This window comes from Typopeltis vanoorti, chromosome 17 (assembly GCF_054136105.1).
Source record: "Typopeltis vanoorti isolate ZY-2024b chromosome 17, IOZ_Tvanoo_1.0, whole genome shotgun sequence".
Classification (NCBI taxonomy): domain Eukaryota; kingdom Metazoa; phylum Arthropoda; class Arachnida; order Uropygi; family Thelyphonidae; genus Typopeltis; species Typopeltis vanoorti.
In genome coordinates this window covers 13,724,286-13,748,089 of record NC_143565.1, presented here as the reverse complement: position 1 = coordinate 13,748,089, position 23,804 = coordinate 13,724,286, and the positions used below count along the sequence as shown (strand labels likewise).

Sequence of the window (23,804 nt, the reverse complement as noted above, 5' to 3'; positions counted from 1 at the left end):
GCTAGACAGATTGATCATGTGGCAATTTCTTGCAGATCGCTTCTCATATGGTTTGTTTGCAGTTGGCTACTCCTAGAGTCATTCACTAATGAAGAGATATTTCAAGTGGATACAATTGTATGCTTGCTGTTGTTTCTCTGTGAAATTTGGATGTAAGGCTTTCTTTAGTTTCAAGAGTGTATTCCAGAAAGAAAGGATTCAGTGCTCCTTAAAACAAATTTTAGGAACATACAGTGTTACTTTATTTGCTTTTCTTCATGGTTGGGGTTGGTAAAGAGAGTTAAGTAAAGAGCAGAAGAATGCAGTTACTTTGCTAATACTTAGACATACAACACTTTAGCTCCAAATTAACTATAGTGAGGCATGCACTTAAACGGCTTCTTTGATCCCCTACAAGTTTGTTATGGTTGGTGTCTATCTACTGCATTTCCTAGAAGACAATATATACTAATAAAGAAGAGTCTTCTCATGAATCCCTTTCTGAGTAACTATTCAAGTTATTTAGATTTTTACACCATACTTCAACTAATAATTTCTTAACATTTTTATAAGCTGTTTAGAAACATGTTTTAACTATTGATTTCTTTACACAATTAGAATAAAATAAATTTAAAAAACAGTACATACTTCTTTCCCACCTTCCCTTCCAAATCCACTCTGACGGACACCACCAAATCCTGCAGCAGCATCTACTTTGTTTTGGCAATTCACCCATACAGTTCCACACTTTACAAGATGAGAAACTTCCAAAGCCACAGAAAGATTTTCTGACCATATACTGACAGTAAGACCAGAGCAACTATTATTGCAAAGGGAAACTGCTTCTTTGGTAGTGCGAAAAGGAAGAACAACTATTATGGGTCCTCCATGCTGAAAATAAACATTTCATTCATTAATAAATCCATTAATGCAGTTCATCTGAAGTTTAAGATACCTGAAATGGTTAACTTGAAAATGTAGCAAAACTAAGTTAATTACCGATAGATAACACATGCGTTATCTATACAAAAACGTCTAAATTCGTTAAAAATTAACATGTGCGGTATACATTTGAAAGATATGAGAGGTAAATCAAATGTAATAAAACTAAGGTAGAAGTATTACTTAATATTTATTGAATATTACACTATTCAAATACAAAAAATTCTTCATCAGACTCAATATTGAAAGAATCAATTGCGTTAAAAATTCCGTTTGGTATTTCTTCAGCTTCAAAATCATTGTCACCGGACACCACTGCATTCCCTTGTGCTTTAACGAAACCATTTCTAACACAATTTTCACTTACAGCAGCCCAACTTTCTACGATTTATGTAACTATATCTTTATATATCTTTTCATCTGCCCTGTTTTGTTATATTCATGGATGCCATTCATCATCCAGTCTTCCCACTTAGCCCGCAAATTGTCTTTGAATGGTTTATTTACTGCAAGATCAAGGGGTTGGAGTTTTTTTATTAAACCACCTCGAATGACGGCCAATTTGGAATACTTACTTACAATTGTTTTAACTTCTGCTGTCGTGTGTGCCTACACGAATCCAACACTAACCAGGATTTTGGGTTGAAAAATGCCATTTTTCTCTTTAGCCACACACATTCTCCAACCAAAATTTCATAACCTCAGAATTTATCCAACCTTTATCATTAGCAGTAACAATAATATCTTTGGAATCGCAACCTTTTGAAACAGTCTTTCTTTTGAAAATCACCATCGGTGGCAGTTTGGAACCATCTGCAGTTATGCAGAGAACCATAGTAAAGTTAGACCTTTTGTGCCCTGTTGTAGCAACTGAAACCTCTTTTGCTCACTTCAGATTCATCCTAGAACTAGACATGTCAAAACTTATGGGAACTTCATCCATATTCCCAAAGTGACAAGCATTAACCCCAAAAGTTTTCGCTCAGAAACAAATGAAATTTAGCTACTTTTGCTTCCCAGTTGCACGGTAAATTTTGTCCAACACTAGTGCAGGAACGCACACTTAAATTGTTTCTCTTCATAAATCCAAAAACCCAAGATGGGTAGGCGTTGAAATCCTTTATATTATCGTTTTGCGCAATTCTTTTCGATTCCTGCAACACATGGACAGTAGATATTCTCATACCTTTAGCACTTTCACTAACAACCCAATCAAAAAGTTTTATCCCTATGGTTGGCCACAAGCACCTTCTAAACCTCATAGCATGTTTCCTCATATGTAAACATTTCAGGACTGTTTCAGCCTTTTGCCATTCACGAACACTACTTTCTCCAACACTGAACAATCTACCAGCTTCACGATTCCCTTTTTCCTTTGCTACTTCTACCACTTCAAGCTTGAACTGTGCTGTGTAGGATTTTCTCCGAGAAGTACTTCTGTCTTCCATGGGTAATTCAGATCAAATAACAAAATATAAACAAATAATGATTTACTTTATGAAATATTTTAAAACAGGATGTACGGAATAATGTAAAAAATCGACCACTGCTACTAGCAACGCACGTGCTTTTAAAGAATTCCTCCATCCTCTGTCTGTACTTCCTAACTCTACCGCTAGTTGGCACATGTGCATTATCTATACATCAAAAGGAGTGATGAAAATGATGGGGGAGGTGCACGTTATCTATCGAAAAATACGGTAAGTTTTTATGCCTGGGTGAAGGATTAAACAAAAAAGGATTAAAAAAGTTTGTTAAAAAACCAAATAACAGATTTATACAACGTTAATATATGTTAGCTGGAAACTATTTGATGTCGCGTTCTGTGGTTCACTTTCACTCTGTCCGAGGTCTGAACTGATCTAATGTCTTATTTTAATTATTTTGTGGATTTGATTTTGTTAAAAATATGGAAAATAAAGTAAAATACTTACATAAATTTCAGTGGGATGTCGTTCGCACGGTTAGCGTAGTGGCTTTGCAACTATATGCCTGGGGAAGGGGTGTCCTAGGTTCGATTCCCGTCAATGACGTGAGGAGCTCAAGGATCTTCCTCAGCCATAGCCAAGTTAGCCGGTCTTGGGCATGGAGAGCAGGGTTTTTCTGTCAGTTTATCTGGTGTTTTTCATCCCGCAAGCAGGCAAACCGGTCTGAGGACACACACGGATTACAGTCAGGAATACTGACCCAGCCATAGGTCTGATTTGTCAGCCTATGCCGGTTCCGGAGCCCGGATAAAATTTGGGGGGCGGGGGACTTGATGGTACCATGAACTCCCATATAAAGGGGGGAACGCTGTATTATCATACGAAATTTATTTATTTATTTAGTGAGATGTCATTAAAAAAAATTCCATATGATATTATTAAGTGAAAAAAAAAAAAAGAAGCTAAATTAAAGACAGGAGAAAACCAACAGTCAATTTAAGTATTCAGCAAAGCTTTCAAATGGAAACACATAATGATGCAATGTCTTCAATAATAAATACAAGGTTTTAACTCATATACGTTTTTTTTTAATATTTATACTAGATGTCTTTACATGACATGTTTTTCTGTCTATATGGCTAACAGCATCTTCAGGAGGTTTAGCATAAGTAAAAAAAAAAAAAAATCATTCTAATATCTATAGATTGAAAAGACTAGAATGATAGTTTAATCACGAGTACCATTAGGCATGTTATGTGCAGTCTACATACTGTTGTGTAAACTCTCTATGTTTGTGTATATAGTCTAATAATTTCTTAACATTTTTATAAATCATTTAGAAACGTTTTAAGTATTGATTTCTTCACACGAAAAAAATTTCCCACATAGGGTGTGTGTGTGTGTGTGTGCGTATATATATTACTAAATAACTAAAGGAATTCACAATGTATACTAGAATATAAATTAAAATAAACTTTAATATATACTTCCTATATTTCGGCAACGTCACGTTGCCGAAATATAGATGGGAACATAAGATCGGTTCTCAGTATCTCCCATTTTGCATTATGGGAGATACTGAGATAGGAGAGATGTTAGCTTGGTCCACCTTTGCTACGAGTTGCCCGGTGTTGTTACTACCTTACCCCAGTCCTGAAGATATTTTCAGGCGCAAACTTTGTTTGCTCACACTTGGATAAAGGATTAAAGAAAATTTATTAGTCTAACCAAGTGAAAAATAAACTTTCAACATCTTTCTCTAAATCTAGAGTAATTTAATAAAAAGGTGGCACACCATTTGGCAACTCCTATAGGTAAAGATGACCTGCCATTGCTTCTGCCTTGTATCTCCACCTCTGGGCCTGGCTCCCACTGAAGAGACCTCAATAAAGGTCGAAACTAGTCTGAGTAGTGGCCCTTCCCTTAATGCATAACATTATACATATCTGCAAGAAGATGTGTTTTGCATTATGGGAGATACTGAGATAGGAGTGATGTTAGCTTGGTCCACCTTTGCTACAAGTTGCCTGGTGTTGTACTACCTTACCCCAGTCCTGAAGATGTTTTCAGGCACAAACTTTGTTTGCTCACACTTGGATAAAGGATTAAACTAAATTTATTATAGTCTAACCAAGTGAAAAATAAACTTTCAAACAAGACTTCAAGAATGCTTTCACCCTTCCTTATATAAAAAATGTAACAGATAAATTAGCCAAACTTCTCTACAAGTACAACATAAAAGTGACTTTCCTGCCACTTGAAAAAAATATCAAAATCTCTTCATCCTCCAAAACCTCCACATCACCCAATGAAAAAACCAGGAGTTTATAATATTCACTGTTCCTGTGGCATCTGCAATGTAGGCCAGACGAGGAGATCGGGAGAAATCTGCATGAGCAAACATCAAAAGGACGTACAAAAAAAGAGAGAAAATAAGTCTGGCTTTACATTTCACACGGCTTCTACTGGTCATGCTGTACTCTGGGACAAACATGTCCTACATTGATAAAAACCGTTTCACAAGAAAATTCAAAGAGGCAGCAAATATGATTAAAATTCCTATACAATGCGACAAAATTCAAGGTTTGATTTTAAATCAAGTTTGGTTAGCGTTTATTAAAAATTTATCCAGTTCAGACCTCGGACAGAGTGAAAGTGAACCACAGAACGCGACATCAAATAGTTTCCAGCTAACATATATTAACGGTTGTATAAATCTGTTATTTAGTTTTTTAACAAACTTTTTTGATGTTCATAATACCAATAAATGAACTTGTTTTTTCGTAATTTCTTATACTTTGTGCTTTAAACTGTTAGTTATCTTTACCCCGGAAGATATTAGTCTGACAACTAACGAAACTTGCCAGGTTTGTATTTTAGTACTTGTTTTGTTTTTAAAAAACAGTCTTTTTAAATAAGAATGTGGTTACTAAACTGGAATAATTTGACTGAACTTCTTAACCACAGAAACCGCATGATTATGACAAGGTTTGTTTCAGCATTGCAATTATTTTCTGAGTTGTATTTACAATCTTTGCTATATGGCCCTTGAACTTCAAGTTCCTATCTACTAAAACTCTACTCTACTAAATCCTAACTTGATCAGTTCCTTCTAGCATAACCCAACCAATATAATACAACATTGGATCTAATCACACTAAAGCACATTTAGTAACACTGAACTGACAGCCATTTTCACATGCCTAAAATTCCAGCCCATTCAACTCATTCTGTAAGTACTGCATATCAAGAACTTACAGAATGAGTTGAATAGGCATCGGAGAATCCTTACCAATGTCATTAATGTACAGATTGAATAACAATGGACCAAGGACTGATCCTTGTGGTACACCACTGGTACCTTAAATTTTGCAGACTCACATCCCTGTATACCACTTTTTGGTATCTGTCAGTCAGCCATACTCTTAGCCATGCTAATATTTTATGATCCAAATGTATATTCTCCAATTTATGCAACTGTTTTCCATGCTGTATTCTGTCAAAAACCTAAGCAAAATCAAAAAGTATCATGGTGCATTTTCCTTGTCTAACTTGATGGTAAATTATTATATGTGAGCAAGTTGCTCAAACATGACTGCTCTTTAGTAAACCCATGCTGTTCATTGGAAAGTCAAGCTTCTCTGTCAACCTATTTCTGAATGCAAGTCCTAACCAATTTTTCCAAAATCTTCACCACTATCAAGAACTTACATCACACTTCTGAGATACTGATTGGTTGATATTTGGATACATCAGTCTCTGCACCACTCTTGTGCAATAAGATTAACATATATTCTTTCCACTCCTGTGGAGTCTTCCTTGTTCTGAGACTCAAATTATATAGCATGGTCAAAGGAATAGTGACTTCAGCTGAATACTCTTTTAGCATCTGTGCTTATATCCCATCAGTCCCTAAGCAGAATTCTTATTCAGCTTTTGTGCAACAGCTTTAGTACCTCCTAAAATGATACTGTATCATTTAAGAATTTCTTAAGCACTTCCTATGTACTGTTATATTTAGTGAACTAGAATATATTTAGCATTAGTCCTTATTAAGCAAATATAACAATATATGCTAAATAAGGAAACAGTGTGGAAGTTAACAAGAAGTTTTATATTTTAAGAAAAGGCTAGATAAAGAAATCTCTAATGAACCTTTCCTGTTTTTTGTAGGATTTGTTATGAAAAATAAAATGTTCAGTCTGGTAGACTGATTTCATGTTAAACAAACTATTAATAGAATGAGTCAGTGAGAGAATGAATTTATCCTTTAAAGATAAAGGAGATTTCAAAAAAAAAAGTTTTAATTTAGAAGGCCTTGGATCTAAATAGTTTTATAGTTATTACTTTTAATTTAATTTACAATGTATATAGTTATTAGTTGCACATATATATATATATGATCTTGAGTCAATTTCCTGGATTGAAAAAGGAATGAAGTTAAAAGTCACTGCATGAATCGAACTGTTGAAAATTTACTTAACACTTGGTGTGAAAACAGTAAAGTGCATTTGTAAGGATACATTGAATGTGCAGAAACACATCTCTTTACAGAGATAACACAAGGAATCTTTGTAAAGGCTTTTCTGGCAAAAGAGGTAGACAAGAAAGAGAATATACACAATTAAGAGACATAATATGTAATTCAGATGCAACTGAAACCAACCCAGTTCAATCCTTGTAGGGACATACTATCAAGATTAACCAAAATTTTGGAAACTTTTTTTAATATTAGATTTATTTAGTCTTGGTATACTATCTAGCAGCCAATTATTATTATATTGTCATGTAATAATATTACATGACACATACAAAAATCTTTAGAGGAGAGAAGAATTTGCCACTTCAAGCCTCCAATAACTAAAGTGATACTCTCACAGGCAACAAAATTCATCCACCACCTATCTATGATATTATACATATAAACAGTGGGACATCTCCTGTCTCCATTTGTTCATCTTAAAAGAAGAAAGTTACCAAGAGAAAATTAGACTGCCAGTGTATAGGTGAAAATTCAGCCCATATATATTAAGTTCAAGATGACCAGGACATCAGTTCCATCAGGGCTTTTCAAGTTTCATTCCAGGTAAAGACTTAGGTATCTTCAACAATATCTCTGCTTTATCATATTTTTATTTGTACAGTTTGTAATATCTGTAATGTGAAACAACTGAAATAAAATTAAAAACAGAGAAAGAATAGGATGAATTACCTCTTCAGCCACAATACTAGAAACTGTTTGAACGTTTGTGACAATAGCAGGAAAAACATTAGCATCTTCCTTTTTATCAGTGTTGAATATCTAAACATAGAGAAGGTGAAACAAAATTAATAATCATCATCTTACAGTTTCAGCATAAATTGTTAGGTTCATATACATGTAGATATAGTTACAGCAAACACCGTTAGAGTAAAATTCATTTAACATATTCACTCCAGGCTGTGCATAAGATAGGAACTTGACAAATTATTTAGTATATATGGAATGCAGTTTCAATGTTTCAGTAAAATTTTATTTGTAAAATTAGTACTTGTGAATTGTCTTAATGCATAGAAAATCTCAAATTAATATCTTATTTTAATGTTTTTTTAATAAAAAAAACAATAAATAAACATTATTTTCTTTTAAAAATTTGCATTATAATTCAGTTAAGTTTCATAAATCAATTGGTTTTCACCAAGTATATATACATGAATGAATAAATTTCACTTAAATATTATTTTGAAATAGGCTGTTAGGACATTATATGTATTTATGCTAAAAAAAAAAAAAACTTTTGCTGTTGATATGCATCTGTACAATCAGTCTATAGGGAGTGATATTTTTTACTATACATAGTCATTTTCATTCCAATACAAAGCAATCAGTATATATAGATGCAGATCTCTCCATATCTTATTGTCCTCCGCTTTCAAATCATCATTATTTCCCATGGGTCCAATGCCTATTTCACAACCCTTTGCCATTTTTCTCTGTTCATTGTTGGATGACTCAAATCTTGCAAACTCCATGCCTTGGACGTCCTCTTCTATTTATACCATCCATTGTACCAAGCATCAAGGGTTGATCTTTCTACTGTTATCCATTCTGCAGATATGTTCAAAACTAAAGGCTATACCTTTAGTTTCCTTTCAATTATTATTAATAAGAGAAACTTCCAGGGAGTCAGCAACTCATCAATGGAGACCATACTATTTGAACCAGCTGTCACACCTGGTTCTTGAATTCATTCACACTCCTTGCACACACAACATCCAACAGCAATCCATTCCAATCATGCACCACTCTATGAGAGAGAAATCTAGCCCTAACCCCTTTTTTGACAGCATTCATTCTCAACTTTATATGAATTTTTTTCAATTGAAGATGAGTTAGCCGATCTCATACGGAAGTAGCAGAGTTTTTTTTCAGGGAAACTCAGGTTTTTCATCATGCATGTGAGCAAATTGGCCTTGAGAAAACACACAATTTACAGAACAAAAAAGACCAATGATAGTGGTGGGCAATAGATGGTACTGGTGTAAGTAGTGATGGTAGTAGCAGTTCGCTATTTATTTTCTTTATCGTATGGCTATTACATCACAAGAAAAAGAAACATATACAGTGTCGGTGGCAATGATAACAATATGTATATAATTAAAATATAAAGACATATATATATAAAAAATCTAAACTCAGTATCTCTAAATTTATGTGTATAACACAATAAATATACAAACAACACCAGTAAAAAATTACAAATACGAAAATTAAGATTCTTTTACCAATCAGATATTACAAGTTTATATCTAAGTTATTAATCCAGTCAATGATCGCAAGTGGTGGAACTAGGAAATCTTGTTCCTCTCCTTTATATGCTCTCAGTAGGCATTCTTGGTGAATATGGTGAATGGTCTGCTTCTCACATCCACAGTCGTATTGTAGGGAACACATTTTCTGACACTTGTAAAAAAAAGTCTGCACATCGACCGCGGTTAGTCCTTAGCCGATTTGGTGTAATTCAAGTTTTGCATGGAAGATTCTGCAGGTCTGGAGTTGCAAAAACCTCCCATTGGCATCTCCACTCTTGATTGAAGTCAAAATTGTTCTCTAGAAGTCTTATAGCAGTGCTAACAGGCAGATATCTCGATTTCAATCTATCTATTAAATTTGAAGCGTCTCTATACACTAGGAGATGGGGATTTTCCTGGATCTTTCTATACTCCTTGAATAAAGCACTGGCTCTTCTCAACAGTGGAAGAGGAATATGGCTTAAAATAGGGAGCCATTCTATGAGAGTACTCTTAATTATCCCTGAAATGAGATGCATAGTATTATTGAGCTGTTTGTCAACCAGATGGGTGTGTGAGCTGTTGATCCATACTGGAGCTCTGTATTCAGCAGTGGAGAATACAAGGCCAAGAGCTGAGCATCTAAGCATTGTTGCAGAGGGTCCCCAAGATGTTCTGGTCAATTTCTGAATTATATTGTTGCGAGTCTTAATTTTAGCCGATGTGTTTATGAGATGTTTTTTTAAATGTCAGAGACCTGTCAAGAGTTATTCCAGTAATTTTGGTATTATTATGTCAAAGTTGTCCACTAAGGTAAACCTGAAGTTCTCTGTTGCCAAGTTTATTATTAAGGTGGAAGCTGCAGGTCTCAGACTTGTTGGTATTTGGTTAAAGACGCCAATTCCTGAAATATCTACCAAGAGAGTCCAGGGTCAGTCGTCAGTGTTGTCTCTGTAGTTTCTATTGAGCCTACTTGTTGCCAAGGCCCAATGATTTGCATTTCCAAATTTTCTGGATATGGTGTCTGGCATGTCGGCAACATATAAGCTAAATAACATCGGAGAGAGGACAGGACCACGGGCAGCCCATTATTCAATAATTTGCTTCCACTTATTTTGGTTCCCAAAACAACCTGGAATGACCTATTACTGAGTATATTATTGATAAGCGCAGTTGTTGTTTTGTATCGTGTGACTTTAAGTAATTTATAAATGAGGTTCTGCCTCAAACCGTATCATAGGTGGCAGTGAGGTCTATAAAGGCAACTGAAGTCTTAAGGTGCTGCTGAAATCCTACTTCAATATATGTAGTCAAAGATAGGACCTGGTCTATAGTACTTCTATTTAGTCTGAATCCTGCATGTTCAATAGGTATATGTTCCAGTATTTTGGGGTCTATTCTGTTCAGTAAAAGTCTCTCCAATAATTTGAGACACATGCTTAACAGAGCAATTGGTCGATAACTCTTTATCTGTTCATTTGGTTTACCTGGCTTCAAAATAGCTATTATTTTAGATCTTTTAAACTCTGAAGGCAAATGTCCAGTCTGTAAAATATCAGAGTAAAACTTTGATAGCCAGAAACATGCATATTTACCACAGTGGCATAAAAAATCAGGGTGCCTTCCATCAAACCCTGAAGCCTTACACGGCTTCATTTCCTCCAATCCATCTATCACTTCTGTAATAAGAAAGTGGAAAGAATACCAAGATTCTTGATTGCATGTCTCTTTCAATTTATCAAGATCTGTTTTAACTCGAGTATCATGGCTATTATTCTGGGGTGCCCTTGACAATAATATTCGATTTGCAACTTGATTAGGAGACACTTTGGCTTCCTGGAGTCTTATCGGTGAAACTTTGCCCAGTTTTCATAGCAGACCCCATGTTCTGAAGCTAGAGATAAAGGGTCTCACTCTTTTCATCCCATTGTAAAATCTTGCATAGAGGGAATTTAGAATAAAATTTCTTCTATATCGATTTTACTTGAGAAATGAAAATAATATAATATACTTGTAATTTGATTAACACTTAACTCATTTTTCTGTAATAAAGCTAAAAAAAAATGTTAAAATAAATTGTAATAAGAAAATTGTACAAACAAAGAAATAACAGATGGGATTAAGAATGTAAGACCTGAGGCTATAGCAACTTGCAAAGGTCAACAAAGTACAGGGTTTCCTGCTTTAACTCGGCGACCGCCGGGTGGCTGAGAAGACCCCTTCAAGAAAATCTGGGCAATTCAATCTGTAGGAGTTCCAAGATTGGGAGAGCAGAATAAAAGGGAGAAGAATCTAAGGAAAAGGAGCTAGGCTTTTCTCTTCCAGCTCTTGCTGTGAGGAGTTTCCAGTGTGTCCTGCCATTCCAAGGACGGGGATCCACGTCCTGCCAGCCAAAGCTCGGCGATGATAGGAGGTTCGTAATAGCAGTGACGATCTACTCCAGAGTTCCCACCGCTAAGTTCCTCGATGATCTCCGCATGTGAAGTATCATCGATGTTGTAAAAAGTGCCCGTGTGTGAAATTAACTGGAAAGTAGAAGAAGGTGTCAACGATCTCTAGGATCTTGTGTAATGAACTGGATGACAAAGTAGCAAGTAAGACTTTTGTTTAGGACTTTCCTAGATGTGAAATTAATGGGCAAAGATTGCTGATTTTATAGTTTGTTAGCATAAAGAACAGTAGGAAAAAACAGAAAGCCGTGTTGTTAAAATAATTGTGAAGTAGTTTGCACAGTTATGAGGAATTAGATAATGTTATATATTGAAGAGGGAATAGTATGTGAAAGTTTTAGTTAAGCCTAATAATATATATAGTCTGAGTTAAATTAATGTAAAGCGTGTACAACTCTGCTCCTGTGTCTGAATCATATGTGAGCATATTTATTGCATTAGGTCATTAAGTTTAAAGAGAGAAATGTTAATTAATCCAGTGAAGAACCAGACACGTGAATTTATAATATTTCCATGTCATTTTATTGAGTGAATTTGAGTTAGATTATTTTAGTATGTGTAGTGTTACCCTTTATATGTATCTTGATTTAGCATGAATAAACTGTTTTGTTTGTCAAATAACTTGCCTGATCAATGCACTTCTCATAAAAAGATAGAACCTATGTGACCTTAAGAGTAAAAGTAGCCACGACTGACAAATAGTAGATTTAAACATTGCTTGACTTAGAGATAATTTTTAGAGATATTTCCATGTTGCGCAGGGCATTTTTCTTGCATGTACAGGAAAGATTACAATTCTTTTACATAATCTCTGATGGTGCAGTCATAAATACAAATAAATTTTCAGAGATCTATGTGAGGAAAAGCTAGCTATTTAGACAAAGGAATTGGCTCCGGCCAGAGGCAATTCCTAAATTCTAAAATATGTACACGTGAAGTAGCACAGTCATGACCTTGAGAGGGGGGAATTAAATTGATAGACTATTTCAAGCAACAAGATTACACGTAGCGTTACGACAATTAAAATGAGTTAAATAAGTTAAAAAAGATAAGTGAAAGGAATGATATTGAAGATATTTCAAAGCAAGTATAAAATCAAAAATATTAAGGAATACAAAAATAAGTTATTTTTACGCCATCCTGGAATATACTTTTTTTCTAAAACCTCTTGCATTCCAGTTTGCTTTGCCGAAGTTCCAATGAGGGCGAGGAAAAGAGGAGATCAGCAGTACTTGCAGCCCCACTTTGATGAACACAGGTCGATGTTGACTATGGGGGAAAGCCTCCAAGACTTTTCTTTTAGACATCAAAGGTTTGATGTGGATTATATTCTTGGTCCCAGGTTGCAGTTCAAGTCATAGTCCTATATTTCCAAGTTTCATGGTGGCTGTTGAAGTCTTCTATATAAATTGAAGGGTGAGCTTGAGTCTCTAACACTTGTGCTGGCCACAACACACTCTAAGGTTTGTATATATTGATGACTGTGATTTCTCCTATTTTTACAGTCACAGTATGAATATTTCCTTGGGTTGATGTTGATACAAGGCACACATTATCAATCTTGCTCTGAACATATGTGACAATGCCATATACTTGGTGGAGTGTTGCGTCCACTAGATCATACCCTGGAATTTTACTCCTTTTCTGAAAATCCTGTTGCTTATCAATGCGTGTCTCCTGGATAACAACTATGTCTATTTCATTTTTTTTTTTGAGTATTTTTGAAAAACACTGACATTTAGGCCAGCTGATGCTTTCGATATTTAATTGGCAAATACGAACTGAAAGTCCAAGTTGCCGTGTCTGCTGGTTCTGGAAAGAGCCTGAACTACTCATTCGATTTGACATTTTGGGTAAATGCAATGTAATCAAATAGTCAGGAGATCCCTAGGATTGTCTGACTGCCATATATTGTAGACTATTTCACCTTGGAAATCACATTGCCCGGGGTGCACCACTAGGCAGCTAGTCTACCTTTGCACTCCAGCAGTTCGCTGTAGTTGATGGATGGAATGGTGATGGAGACAGAGAGTTGTAGAGTTTGCTGTAGTTGATGGATGAAGTGGTGGTGGAGATGGAGAATTGTAGAGTTGGCGCCCTCCCTCGATGAGTCTTTGGACTCCTCGAGGGAGGGCAATAATAATAACTTTCAAGGATGCTCGCGTGCTTTCCCCACCCTCCAGAAAAAGAAAACTTCCATTTATTGAAATTATATATTAACCCTTTCAAAAGTTTGTAACTCTCAATCATATTATCCCTCTTTTCCTCTTTGCTAATGTCCAGCCTACAAATTCTCAATCTGTCTTCATAATTAGTATTCCACAATCTTGATATCATCTTTGACACTCTACTTTGCACTCTTTTCACTGTATCAGAATTACCACAGAAACCAGGAGACCAGTCCAAGCAATAGTCCAAGTGAGGTCTTATCAAGACCTTCTAAAGAGGCAAAATGACATCCTTATCTTTGCATGTTAAAGTTTGTTTCAGCATTGCAATTATCTTTTGAGTTATATTTGCAATCTTTGCTATATGACCCTTGAACTTCAACTTCTTGCCTGCTAAAACTCCAAGATTCCCAGCCTGATCAGTTTCTTCTAGCATAATCCCACCGACATAATACAGCATTGGATATCTAATCATGCCAAAGTGAATGACTTTACATTTACTAATGTTGAACTGACAGCCATTTTCACATGCCCACAAATCCAGCCTATTCAAACATTCTGCAAGTACTGCATATCAATAGCGTTCCCGATTTCACCACCTATCTTTCTATCATCAGCAAATCGCTGTATGTCATATGTCAAATCTTTTCCAATGTCATTAATGTACAGACTCAATAACGGTGGACCAAGGACTGATTGTTGTGGTATAACATTGGTTAACTTAAATCCTGTGGACTTACCCCCCCCCCCCCCCCATATACCACTTTTTGGTATCTGTCTGTCAGTCATCCTTTTATTCACACTAATATTTTATAATCCAATCTCATATTCCCCAATTTATGCGACTGTCTTCCATGTTGTATTCTGTCAAAAGACTAAGTAAAATCTAAAAGTATCATGGTATCATGATGTATTAATTTCCTTTGTCTAACTCAATGGTAAATTATTATAGAATGTGAGCAAGCTCAAATGTGACCTTCCCTTATTCTCTATCAAACCATTTCTGAATGTGAGCCCTAACCCGCTTTTCCAAAATCTTCACCACCACTCCTGAAATACTGACTGGTTGATATTTGGATACATCAGTCTTTGCACCACCCTAGTGCAATGGAATTACCATATATTTTTTCCACTCCTGTGGAATCTTCCCTGTTCTGAGACTCAAATTATATAGCCTAGTCAAAGGAATAGCCAGTTAAGCTGAACACTCTCTTAGCATCCATGTTGATATCCAGTCAGTTCCTATTGCAGAATTCTTATTCAGTTTGTGTAACAGCTCTAGTACTTCCTCCTCATTGAAAAGGCAGCAGTGAAATCAATGTTGCATATACCAGGTTGATAGCTTTTAGCATAATAGCTACTCATTAGTTGAACAATCATTTTTGTTTTAGTCAGTTGCATACCATCTGCATTCAGCAGAGTTAATCTTTCAAATTCATTCTTTCTTTTAATTGCAGCATAATGAGAGAATTCTTTTGGGCTGTATTTAACTTGCAGGGCCTTTATATTTTATTATTTGGAATCTTATTTCTTTTTTACAGTCTAAATCACACATCATGTTGCACTCTAGATATGGGAAGTTCCTAACCTCTTTCAGCTCTTGTCCATTAACATTTGTTTTTTGATCCTCTTCTCTCTGAATATCACTGTTTTACGGTTTTATTGTTTTACAGGCAGTAAAATTCTTAGCTTTCTCTGCTACTAATGGTAAAGGTATATTTATCGAATTTTTATAAATTTTTAAAAATAATCATACAATGATATGCATGGAAATCAGGAGGAGAGCTCAGTATCACTAGCAGATTTGAAAGAAAAAGCAGGTAGTTATATATTTTTATATATATTATATACATACACAAAATTATTTAACAATAGTATTTAATAAGATTACCTCCTACAAGTGAGAGAGTAAGATGGTACATAAGGAGAGTAAACAAACATTTTACAAATTTTCTTGGTCGGTGATGATGGTAGAATGATATCCACTGAGAGGATATAGTAGAGGTGTTAAATGAGCAATTCATTAAGGTATTCTATCCTTGTGAATGTATCAAAAACTCGAGAGAAGTAGAAGAGCTACTGATGGTGAGTAAAACTGATCCTGATGTCAATAAGACAGTAGGACTTGGTAGTATATCACTGTGTGTGTCTCGAGGGAATGTTTTGGGGAGTAACAACAGCTTTAACTTACCTTTTTGTTTTTTTAAAACACAAGTCTTAGACTGGCATTCAAGTTCCAAAGGAGTGCAAAACTGTTCAGATGCATCAAAAGTGTAATAAGACTAAGAGTTCAAATTATAGACCAATCTGCTTGTCTCGAGTTGTGAGGGGTTAGTTGACAACAGTCGACAACTGGGTTGACAACAGCAGTATTCTCTTTGATGGTCAGCATGGATTTGCTAAAGGAACATCAGGTTTTAGCAATCTACTTACATATTATAACAAGGTGACAAATGCAGTGGATAAGGGTGATGCACACACAGCAGTGGTGTGTGTGTGCGATGCACACATAGCAGTGGTATATTCAAATTTTGCAAAGGCCACTAATAGATTGTCACATGACAAACTGGTAATTAAATGAGAATGGATGATATTAGATAGCAGATTAGTATGCTGGATTAGAGATTAGCTGTCTGACAGGTATGATAGGTATCAGCAGGTGAGGTATAGGAGAGCGATATTCAGAAGAGGAAAGTCACTAGGTGTGCCAAGGAGTATGTTTTAGCTTATCAATACAATACTAGTGTTTATTATATTTACTTACTCTAAGCTAATCCTCCTTTATGTGGTATTTCCACAAAGTTGAACAATTTCTATATGAGATCAATGAAAAGTTTGAACAAGTGATTAAAATTGACAAAAGTATGTAATAAAAAGCAATGGAATCATATGACTGATTCCTTCCTTGAAGGAAGAGATTTATTCCATTTGGTGATTGAAACTACTAATGATTGACATTAAACATATCTTCTTCTTATTGCGCTATCTTCTATTGAAGGTCAGTGACCATCTTGGCCAACAAACTGCACTCTTGTGCTAATCTCAGCAGTTGTGCACTGCTCTTTCCTGTCTGCGTCTTGATGCTGTCAAACCTTGATATTCATTTTCTTCCTCTAGTTCCTTTGCCATCATTTCTTCCTACCAAAATAGTTTGAAGAAGTTAGTATTTGCTGTTTCTCATGATGTGGCCATGATATGATGTTTTTTGTTTCTTGATTATTTGTACAAGATGTTTAGCTTTGCCAATGGCTTTTAAGACATCTTCATTGGTAATTTTTTCTGTCCATATCTTTAGCATTCTTCTGTATAGCCACATCTCAAAGGCTTTGATTTTCTTGATGGTTGTCACCTTCAATGTCCATGTTTCAACTCCATAGAGCAGAATAGACCACGCGTAGCATTTCAGCATTCGGCATCTGACTTCCATGTTTAGGTCTTTATTGCAGAATAGTGTTCTCATTTTCATGAAGGACTGCCATGCAACTTCAATCCTTGTCTTTATATCTATTTCAGGATCCCACCTTTCATTAAGCCAGCAACCAAGATATTTATATCTTGACACTTGATCGATATTTTTCCCATTGAGTGTCAGTTTCATTGATGAGGCTGGATGATTGCTGATGTTTATATTTATTCCCGTTCTTTGGCTTTCTATGTATACTCTATCAATGAGTTTTTGGAGATCCATAATGTTATCTGTAATTAGCATGGTGTCATCTGCATATCGTAGGTTGTTAACAATCTTTCCATTTATTGTGATTCCCTCTGGACATTCTTCCAATGCTTTTTTAAAGATTACCTCTGCGTATAGGTAATCTTTAAAAGGATGTGTGCTCTGGTGAGAGCGCACATCCTTATCTCACTCCTCTTTTATGTTAATATCACTGGTGGTAATGTTGTCTAACTGAATGGTAGCTGACTGATTCCAATACAGATTTGTTATTAGTCTTATGTCTTGTTTGTCTAGCCTTATTTGTTGAAGGACTTCTATTAAGTTAGTGTGTCTGACTTTGTCGAATGCTTTTTCAAAATCTATGAAACACATAAAGACAGATTTCTGTTTTTCAATGCATTTTTTTTTTATCAATATTTGCGTACAGAAAAGGGCCTCTCTAGTACCAAAACCCATTTCGAAAGCCGAATTATGTTTCACTTAGAGTTTCTTCACTTTTTCTATAAATGCGATTCTGAATTACTTTCAAAAATATTTTTAATGTTTGGCTCATTAGACTAATAAGTCGAAAGTCACCACAGGAATTCGCTTTGGGTTTCTTTGGGATAGTGATAAATGTAGATTTGAGCCAATCTGATGGAAATTCATCACTTTCATATATTTTATTAAATAGTTTTTCAAGAAGTTTGATGTTATCTGGTTCTATTAATTTTAAAAATTCTGTTTGCACACCATCTGGTCCACTGGCTTTTCTCGTTTTACTTGATCTTATAGCATTCTCTATTTCGCATTTCATGATTGCTGGTCCTTGAATGTTATCTTTTATATTTATAGGCTTCTGTCTAATATCACTGAAAAGTTCTGTTACATATTTTATCCAAATCTGTGCTTTATTCTCTTCTTCTAGAACTATTTTTCCATATTCGTCTCTTAGAGACACTGTTTCCTTTTTTCTGAGTTTTTTGGAAATTTTGTTGATTTTCTTATCATCATCATCATCATCATCATCAAATTCCTGCCATGTACCCTCAAGGGGTGTACAGGATATGACAGTACTACATGAAAAAATTACATCATTACTAACTTCCTATCTACAATTTTCCTCCAAATCAGTCTGTTACTTGTCAAGACTCCAACATTATCAGATCTTATATTTCTATCATCTAAGGCACTTTGTACCGTATCAATCCACCTATATCTTGGTCTTCCTCTGGGTCGTTTTCCTGCCAAACTGGCAGAGAACACTTGTTTTGCTAATCTTTCCTCTCCCATTCTATTTAAGTGACCATACCATCTGAGATTAGCTCTGCTAACGCATTCCTGGATGCTGACAATGTCAAGTTCTTTCCTAATATCCTCATTTTTAATATGATATTGCCATTGATGCCATCTGTTCACGCCTCTAATCTTTCTCACGACTCTCATATCTGCGGTCTCTAGTCTTTGGTCAAGTGTTTTACTTCTGACCCAGCTCTCAGATCCATAAGTTAAAATTGGTTTGAACACAGTCTTGTATACAGCTAATTTAGTGTTCCGACTAATTTCTTTCTTATTCCATATGAATTTATTCAATTGACTTCCCACCATACCAGCTTTGCTGATTCTGTTGTCTATTTCTATATTTAGTTTACCATCTTCAGTAATAATCTTTCCTCTCCCATTCTATTTAAGTGACCATACCATCTGAGATTAGCTCTGCTAACGCATTCCTGGATGCTGACAATGTCAAGTTCTTTCCTAATATCCTCATTTTTAATATGATATTGCCATTGATGCCATCTGTTCACGCCTCTAATCTTTCTCACGACTCTCATATCTGCGGTCTCTAGTCTTTGGTCAAGTGTTTTACTTCTGACCCAGCTCTCAGATCCATAAGTTAAAATTGGTTTGAACACAGTCTTGTATACAGCTAATTTAGTGTTCCGACTAATTTCTTTCTTATTCCATATGAATTTATTCAATTGACTTCCCACCATACCAGCTTTGCTGATTCTGTTGTCTATTTCTATATTTAGTTTACCATCTTCAGTAAAAATCATGCCTAAGTAGCTGAAATGTTTTACTTGTTCCACAGGTTCTCCATTCACAACACAGTTGACATTTTCAATGATTCTGCCTATTTTCATTGTCTTTGTCTTTTTATTGCTGACCTTCATACCATATTTATTACAACAGCTATTCAATTTAGTCAGAGAATCTTGCAGACTTGTAGCGGATTTATTTAGAAGTATAACATCATCCGCATAAAGCAAAGAGCTGACATTAACATCTCCAATTTTGATATCAGGTTTAATACCACATTCCTTCATAATGTGATCCATATAGATAATGAATAACAGAGGGGATAATGTACATCCTTGTCTCACACCAGATTTAACATTAAACCATCTTCCTGTACTTCCTTCAATTCTAACTGCTGACTCACAACTCAAATAAAGACTAAGTATTGCTTGATATAATGCCCCATTGACACCATATAACTGCAGCGTATTGAATAGCTTCTCTCTTGGCACCTTGTCATATGCCTTTTCCAAATCGACAAAACTTAAATACAGATCTTTGTTATATTCCCATGCTTTCTCGACTATTTGTCGTAAAGTGAAGATCTGATCCTGACAGCCTCTATTTGGCCTGAATCCAGCTTGTTCTTCACCAAGCTTTTCTTCCACAATTCTTCTCAACCGTTTCTCAAGTATACTTGCATAGATCTTGCCAGGAACACTCAGTAGGGAAATACCTCTGTAATTCTCACATTCAGTTTTATTTCCCTTTTTATATATAGGTGCTATGAGAGCTCTACTCCAATCATCGGGAATTCGTCCCTCTGTCCAGGCTTTCTGAACTATGCAGTGCAGCCACTGTAAGACTCTTATACCACCATACTTCAGCATTTCTGGTCGAATATCATCTACTCCTGCTGCCTTTCCACATTTCAAGCCTTTGATGGCTTTTTCTACTTCAAGTATGGATATGTATTCCTGACTGCATACCTGGTCAGTGTTTTTTATCACTGTGTTGTCATCACTGCTTGTTTCATTTAGCAGTTTTTCAAAGTAATTACTCCATACTTCAAGGATATCTTTTTCTCCTGTTTTCATTTCACCTTTATCATCTCTAATTCCTTTTACAGCACTCTTTCCTCCATTCCTAAGCTTCTTCAACAACCTCCAGAATATTTTGCCACCTTCTTGATATTTATTTTCTATATTCTTGCCAAAGTCCTCCCATGACTTTTGTTTAGCTAGTTTTACACACTGTTTAGCTTTCTTACATTTGTCTCTGTATTCTGTAAGAGTAAAAGCTGACTTATTTGCCAGGAACTTTTGATATGCTTTCTTCTTTTCCTTCACTACCTCTTTAACTTCCTGTGTCCACCAGGGAGTTCTGATTTTTTTATCCTTGCACACAACCTCACCACATGCCTCTCTGGCAGAATCAATCAATGTTTCCTTCAGAGTTTGCCACTGAATCTCCAAGGTTTGATTCCTGTTCTCAAACTCTTTCATTTTCTTTTCAATAATATTTCTGTATTTTAGTCTACAGTTCACATCTGAGAGCTGCTCAACTTTTATTCGCTTTAAAACTTTCTTACATGTTATTCTTTTCAATATGAAATTCAATTTAATCCTGCTCAAGACTAAATAGTGATCACTTCCAATTTCAAATCCTCTGTACACTCTGGTGTCCTGCACCAGGGATAAAACATCACTATCAACAATAACATAGTCAATGAGACTTTTCTTATTCCTAGCCTCTTCTCTCCATGTGAATTTGTGCACATTTTTATGTTGGAACATGGTGTTAGTAATAACCAGTCCATGTCCTGAGCAGAAATCCAACAGATATTTGCCATTATTATTAGCTTTGCTCTTTTCTCCAAATTTTCCCAAAATATTTTTGTATGTCTCACAATCATTTCCTACTCTACTATTTAGATCCCCAACAAGGACCAACTTTTCATTTTTCATTGTGTCAGTTGCTTTTTCTAAAGCCTCAAAAAATTCCTCCACTTCTACCTTAGTAGAACCTTCTGTGGGACCATAGGCACAAATAAGTCTCATTGTCCAGTTCCCCATTCTCATATTTGCCCACATTACTCTACTTGAGACTGACTGCCATTCAAGAAGATTAGCCTCGTATTTTGTGTTGAATACTATGGCTACTCCTTCTTTTCCTTGATTGTCATTGCCTGAATATAACATTTTGTATTTATTGCTCAGAAAGATCTCACCAGTTTTGATCTTTTTTGTTTCAGTCACCCCTATTATGTCGATCTGGTACTTATCTAATTCCTCAGCTAGCTCCATTTCTTTGCCATTCAGGCTTCTTACGTTGATAGTACCGATCTTTAACTCTGGTGATGTTGAGTTGGGGTTTGTTTTCAGATTTGTTCCAGTAGCTGACTTTTCGCTGTTCGCCCTGGTTCCCTGGCGAAAACAACGGGGGCCTTGTTTAACCGGGCGACGCCCCAGCCGGCATGAAATTTTGTCATGTTGTACCATCATTTTTTATTTTGGTTTAACCAATAAGAATACAATTTGGTCGGCTAAATCCCAAATTGCCAGCCCATCCTCGTTCGTTCAGTATCAAAGTAGATACCCAACAGGGTGCACCACGAGAAGGTGAGGATTGGACATTAGGTCAGAAGCCCTGGTCGGTTCTCCGCATTCCTGTAAAGGCTATGTGGAGGTCTCCTCTCAGTTATACAGCTTTGACCCTTAAGCACCCCTGATTTTCTTATACAGATTGAAATTATCATGTTTCTTCTGAAGCAGTTCAATTTCAGTACATAAATTTTTCATCCAATTTCCCTTGGCTTTTTTTATTTTTTTCTTGATGATGTTATGTGTTTCTGTATATCTGGCTAGGTCTTTGTTTTTGTACATTCTTCTTGTATCAATAAGAGAAAGAATCTCATCTGTCATCCATTCCTGTTGTTTTATATTATTCACATAACCTACTTCTTCAATACTTGTTGTTACGATGGCATTCTTTAAGCTATTCCAAAGAGATTCCACACTTTTATTTTCTTCTATGTTAATCTGTTGTAATTGCAGGTTAAGCTGTGTCTTGGCACTTTTATTTATGTTCGGGTCTTTCGGTTTTTCTACATCAATTTTCTTTTTCTTCTTTTGTGATTTTTTAGCTGATTTTAATCTAAGACGTACTTCTGCAACTATGGGATTGTGGTGTGATGAGATATCTGCTCCAGGATAAGTCTTTGCACTCTTTATACTACTGTGGAATCTTTTATTTATCAGTATATAATCAATTTGATTTCTGACAATATTATGTTGGTTATCTTGAGGCGATTTCCAAGTGTACAGTCTTCTTGGTGGAAGTTTAAACCAGGTATTTGCTATTGTTAGATCTTCTTCCTGACAGAATTGGACTAGGCGATCTCCTCTGTCATTTCTGGTGCCTAAGCCATGTTCTCCAACAATTTCTCCATCACTCCCTCTTCCCACTTTTGCATTGAAGTCACCCATCACTATGTTTATATCATGTTTCTTTGTTAGGTTTTTAATCTCTTTTAGGTGTTCATAAAACTCTTCAACATCTTCTTCACTTTAGTCAGCTGAGGGTGCATAAGCTTGGATGATATTTATGTATTATATATATTAAACATTATATATTATTATATATTTATTAAACATATAAGTTCCACAAAAAATAAACAGTTTTCAAACAAAGGGATAAAAATATAGTATTGGCAATATTTATCTCAATAATAATTACCTCAGCACCTTCTACCAGTGCTTTTTCTAAGCAATGTTTAATTTTTTCAGCCTTTTCTTCACTAATAGTATTCTTCAAGTCTAAGGATGAATTTTTACCAAAATGCAAGCATTCCAAACATTTCTTTAACTTTTCTAAAACTTCATCATAAACAGATTCCTGAACTAGCACCCGACATCCACCACTATGTGTCTGTCAAACAATAACAACAACAAAAAAAAAAAACATTTTTAGCTCAATGACTATTCATTATAACACATCATATTAGCACTTAATTTAAATTTTAAAAATTAAACTTAATGTTTAATGTAACAAGTGCACTATCACAATTACATGAAATGAAAAAAAAAAAAAAATTATGATGAATATGGGAGTAAATTTTTAGCAATCTGATTCTTAGATCTTCTGAAGTGCACCTCAGTTTGTTTGCATATGGTAGAAAAATGTCAGGTATGCAAGAAATAGATCAGCTGTAAGTGTTCACTTTAGTGAAATATATTCTGAGCAGATCAATTAGCTCTCTAGATGCTGAGGAGTAACTGGAGAAAAAAAAACAGAGATAGTTAAGTTAGAAGTACGCTGTTATAAGAGCTTGACTCAAAAGCTGCTGGAATGAATGGGATATCAACACAGATGCTGAAGAAATGTGCAATTC

The 23,804-nt window shown here is 35.4% G+C and overlaps 1 protein-coding gene across 2 annotated transcripts in view; it reads right to left on the bottom strand.

Annotated features, from left to right (window-relative positions):
- The window catches only part of LOC150097168 (aldehyde dehydrogenase family 16 member A1-like), a 134,761-nt gene that overhangs the window by 44,583 nt on the left and 66,374 nt on the right, over window positions 1-23,804 (bottom strand). For both annotated transcript variants that reach the window (XM_090407213.1, XM_090407214.1), the window contains exons 6-8: window positions 23,150-23,341; window positions 7,561-7,650; window positions 628-870 (exon numbers count right to left, since the gene is read on the bottom strand). In XM_090407213.1, the coding sequence (XP_090263339.1) occupies window positions 628-870; window positions 7,561-7,650; window positions 23,150-23,341 (525 nt within the window). The remainder of the gene's footprint in view (window positions 1-627; window positions 871-7,560; window positions 7,651-23,149; window positions 23,342-23,804) is intronic.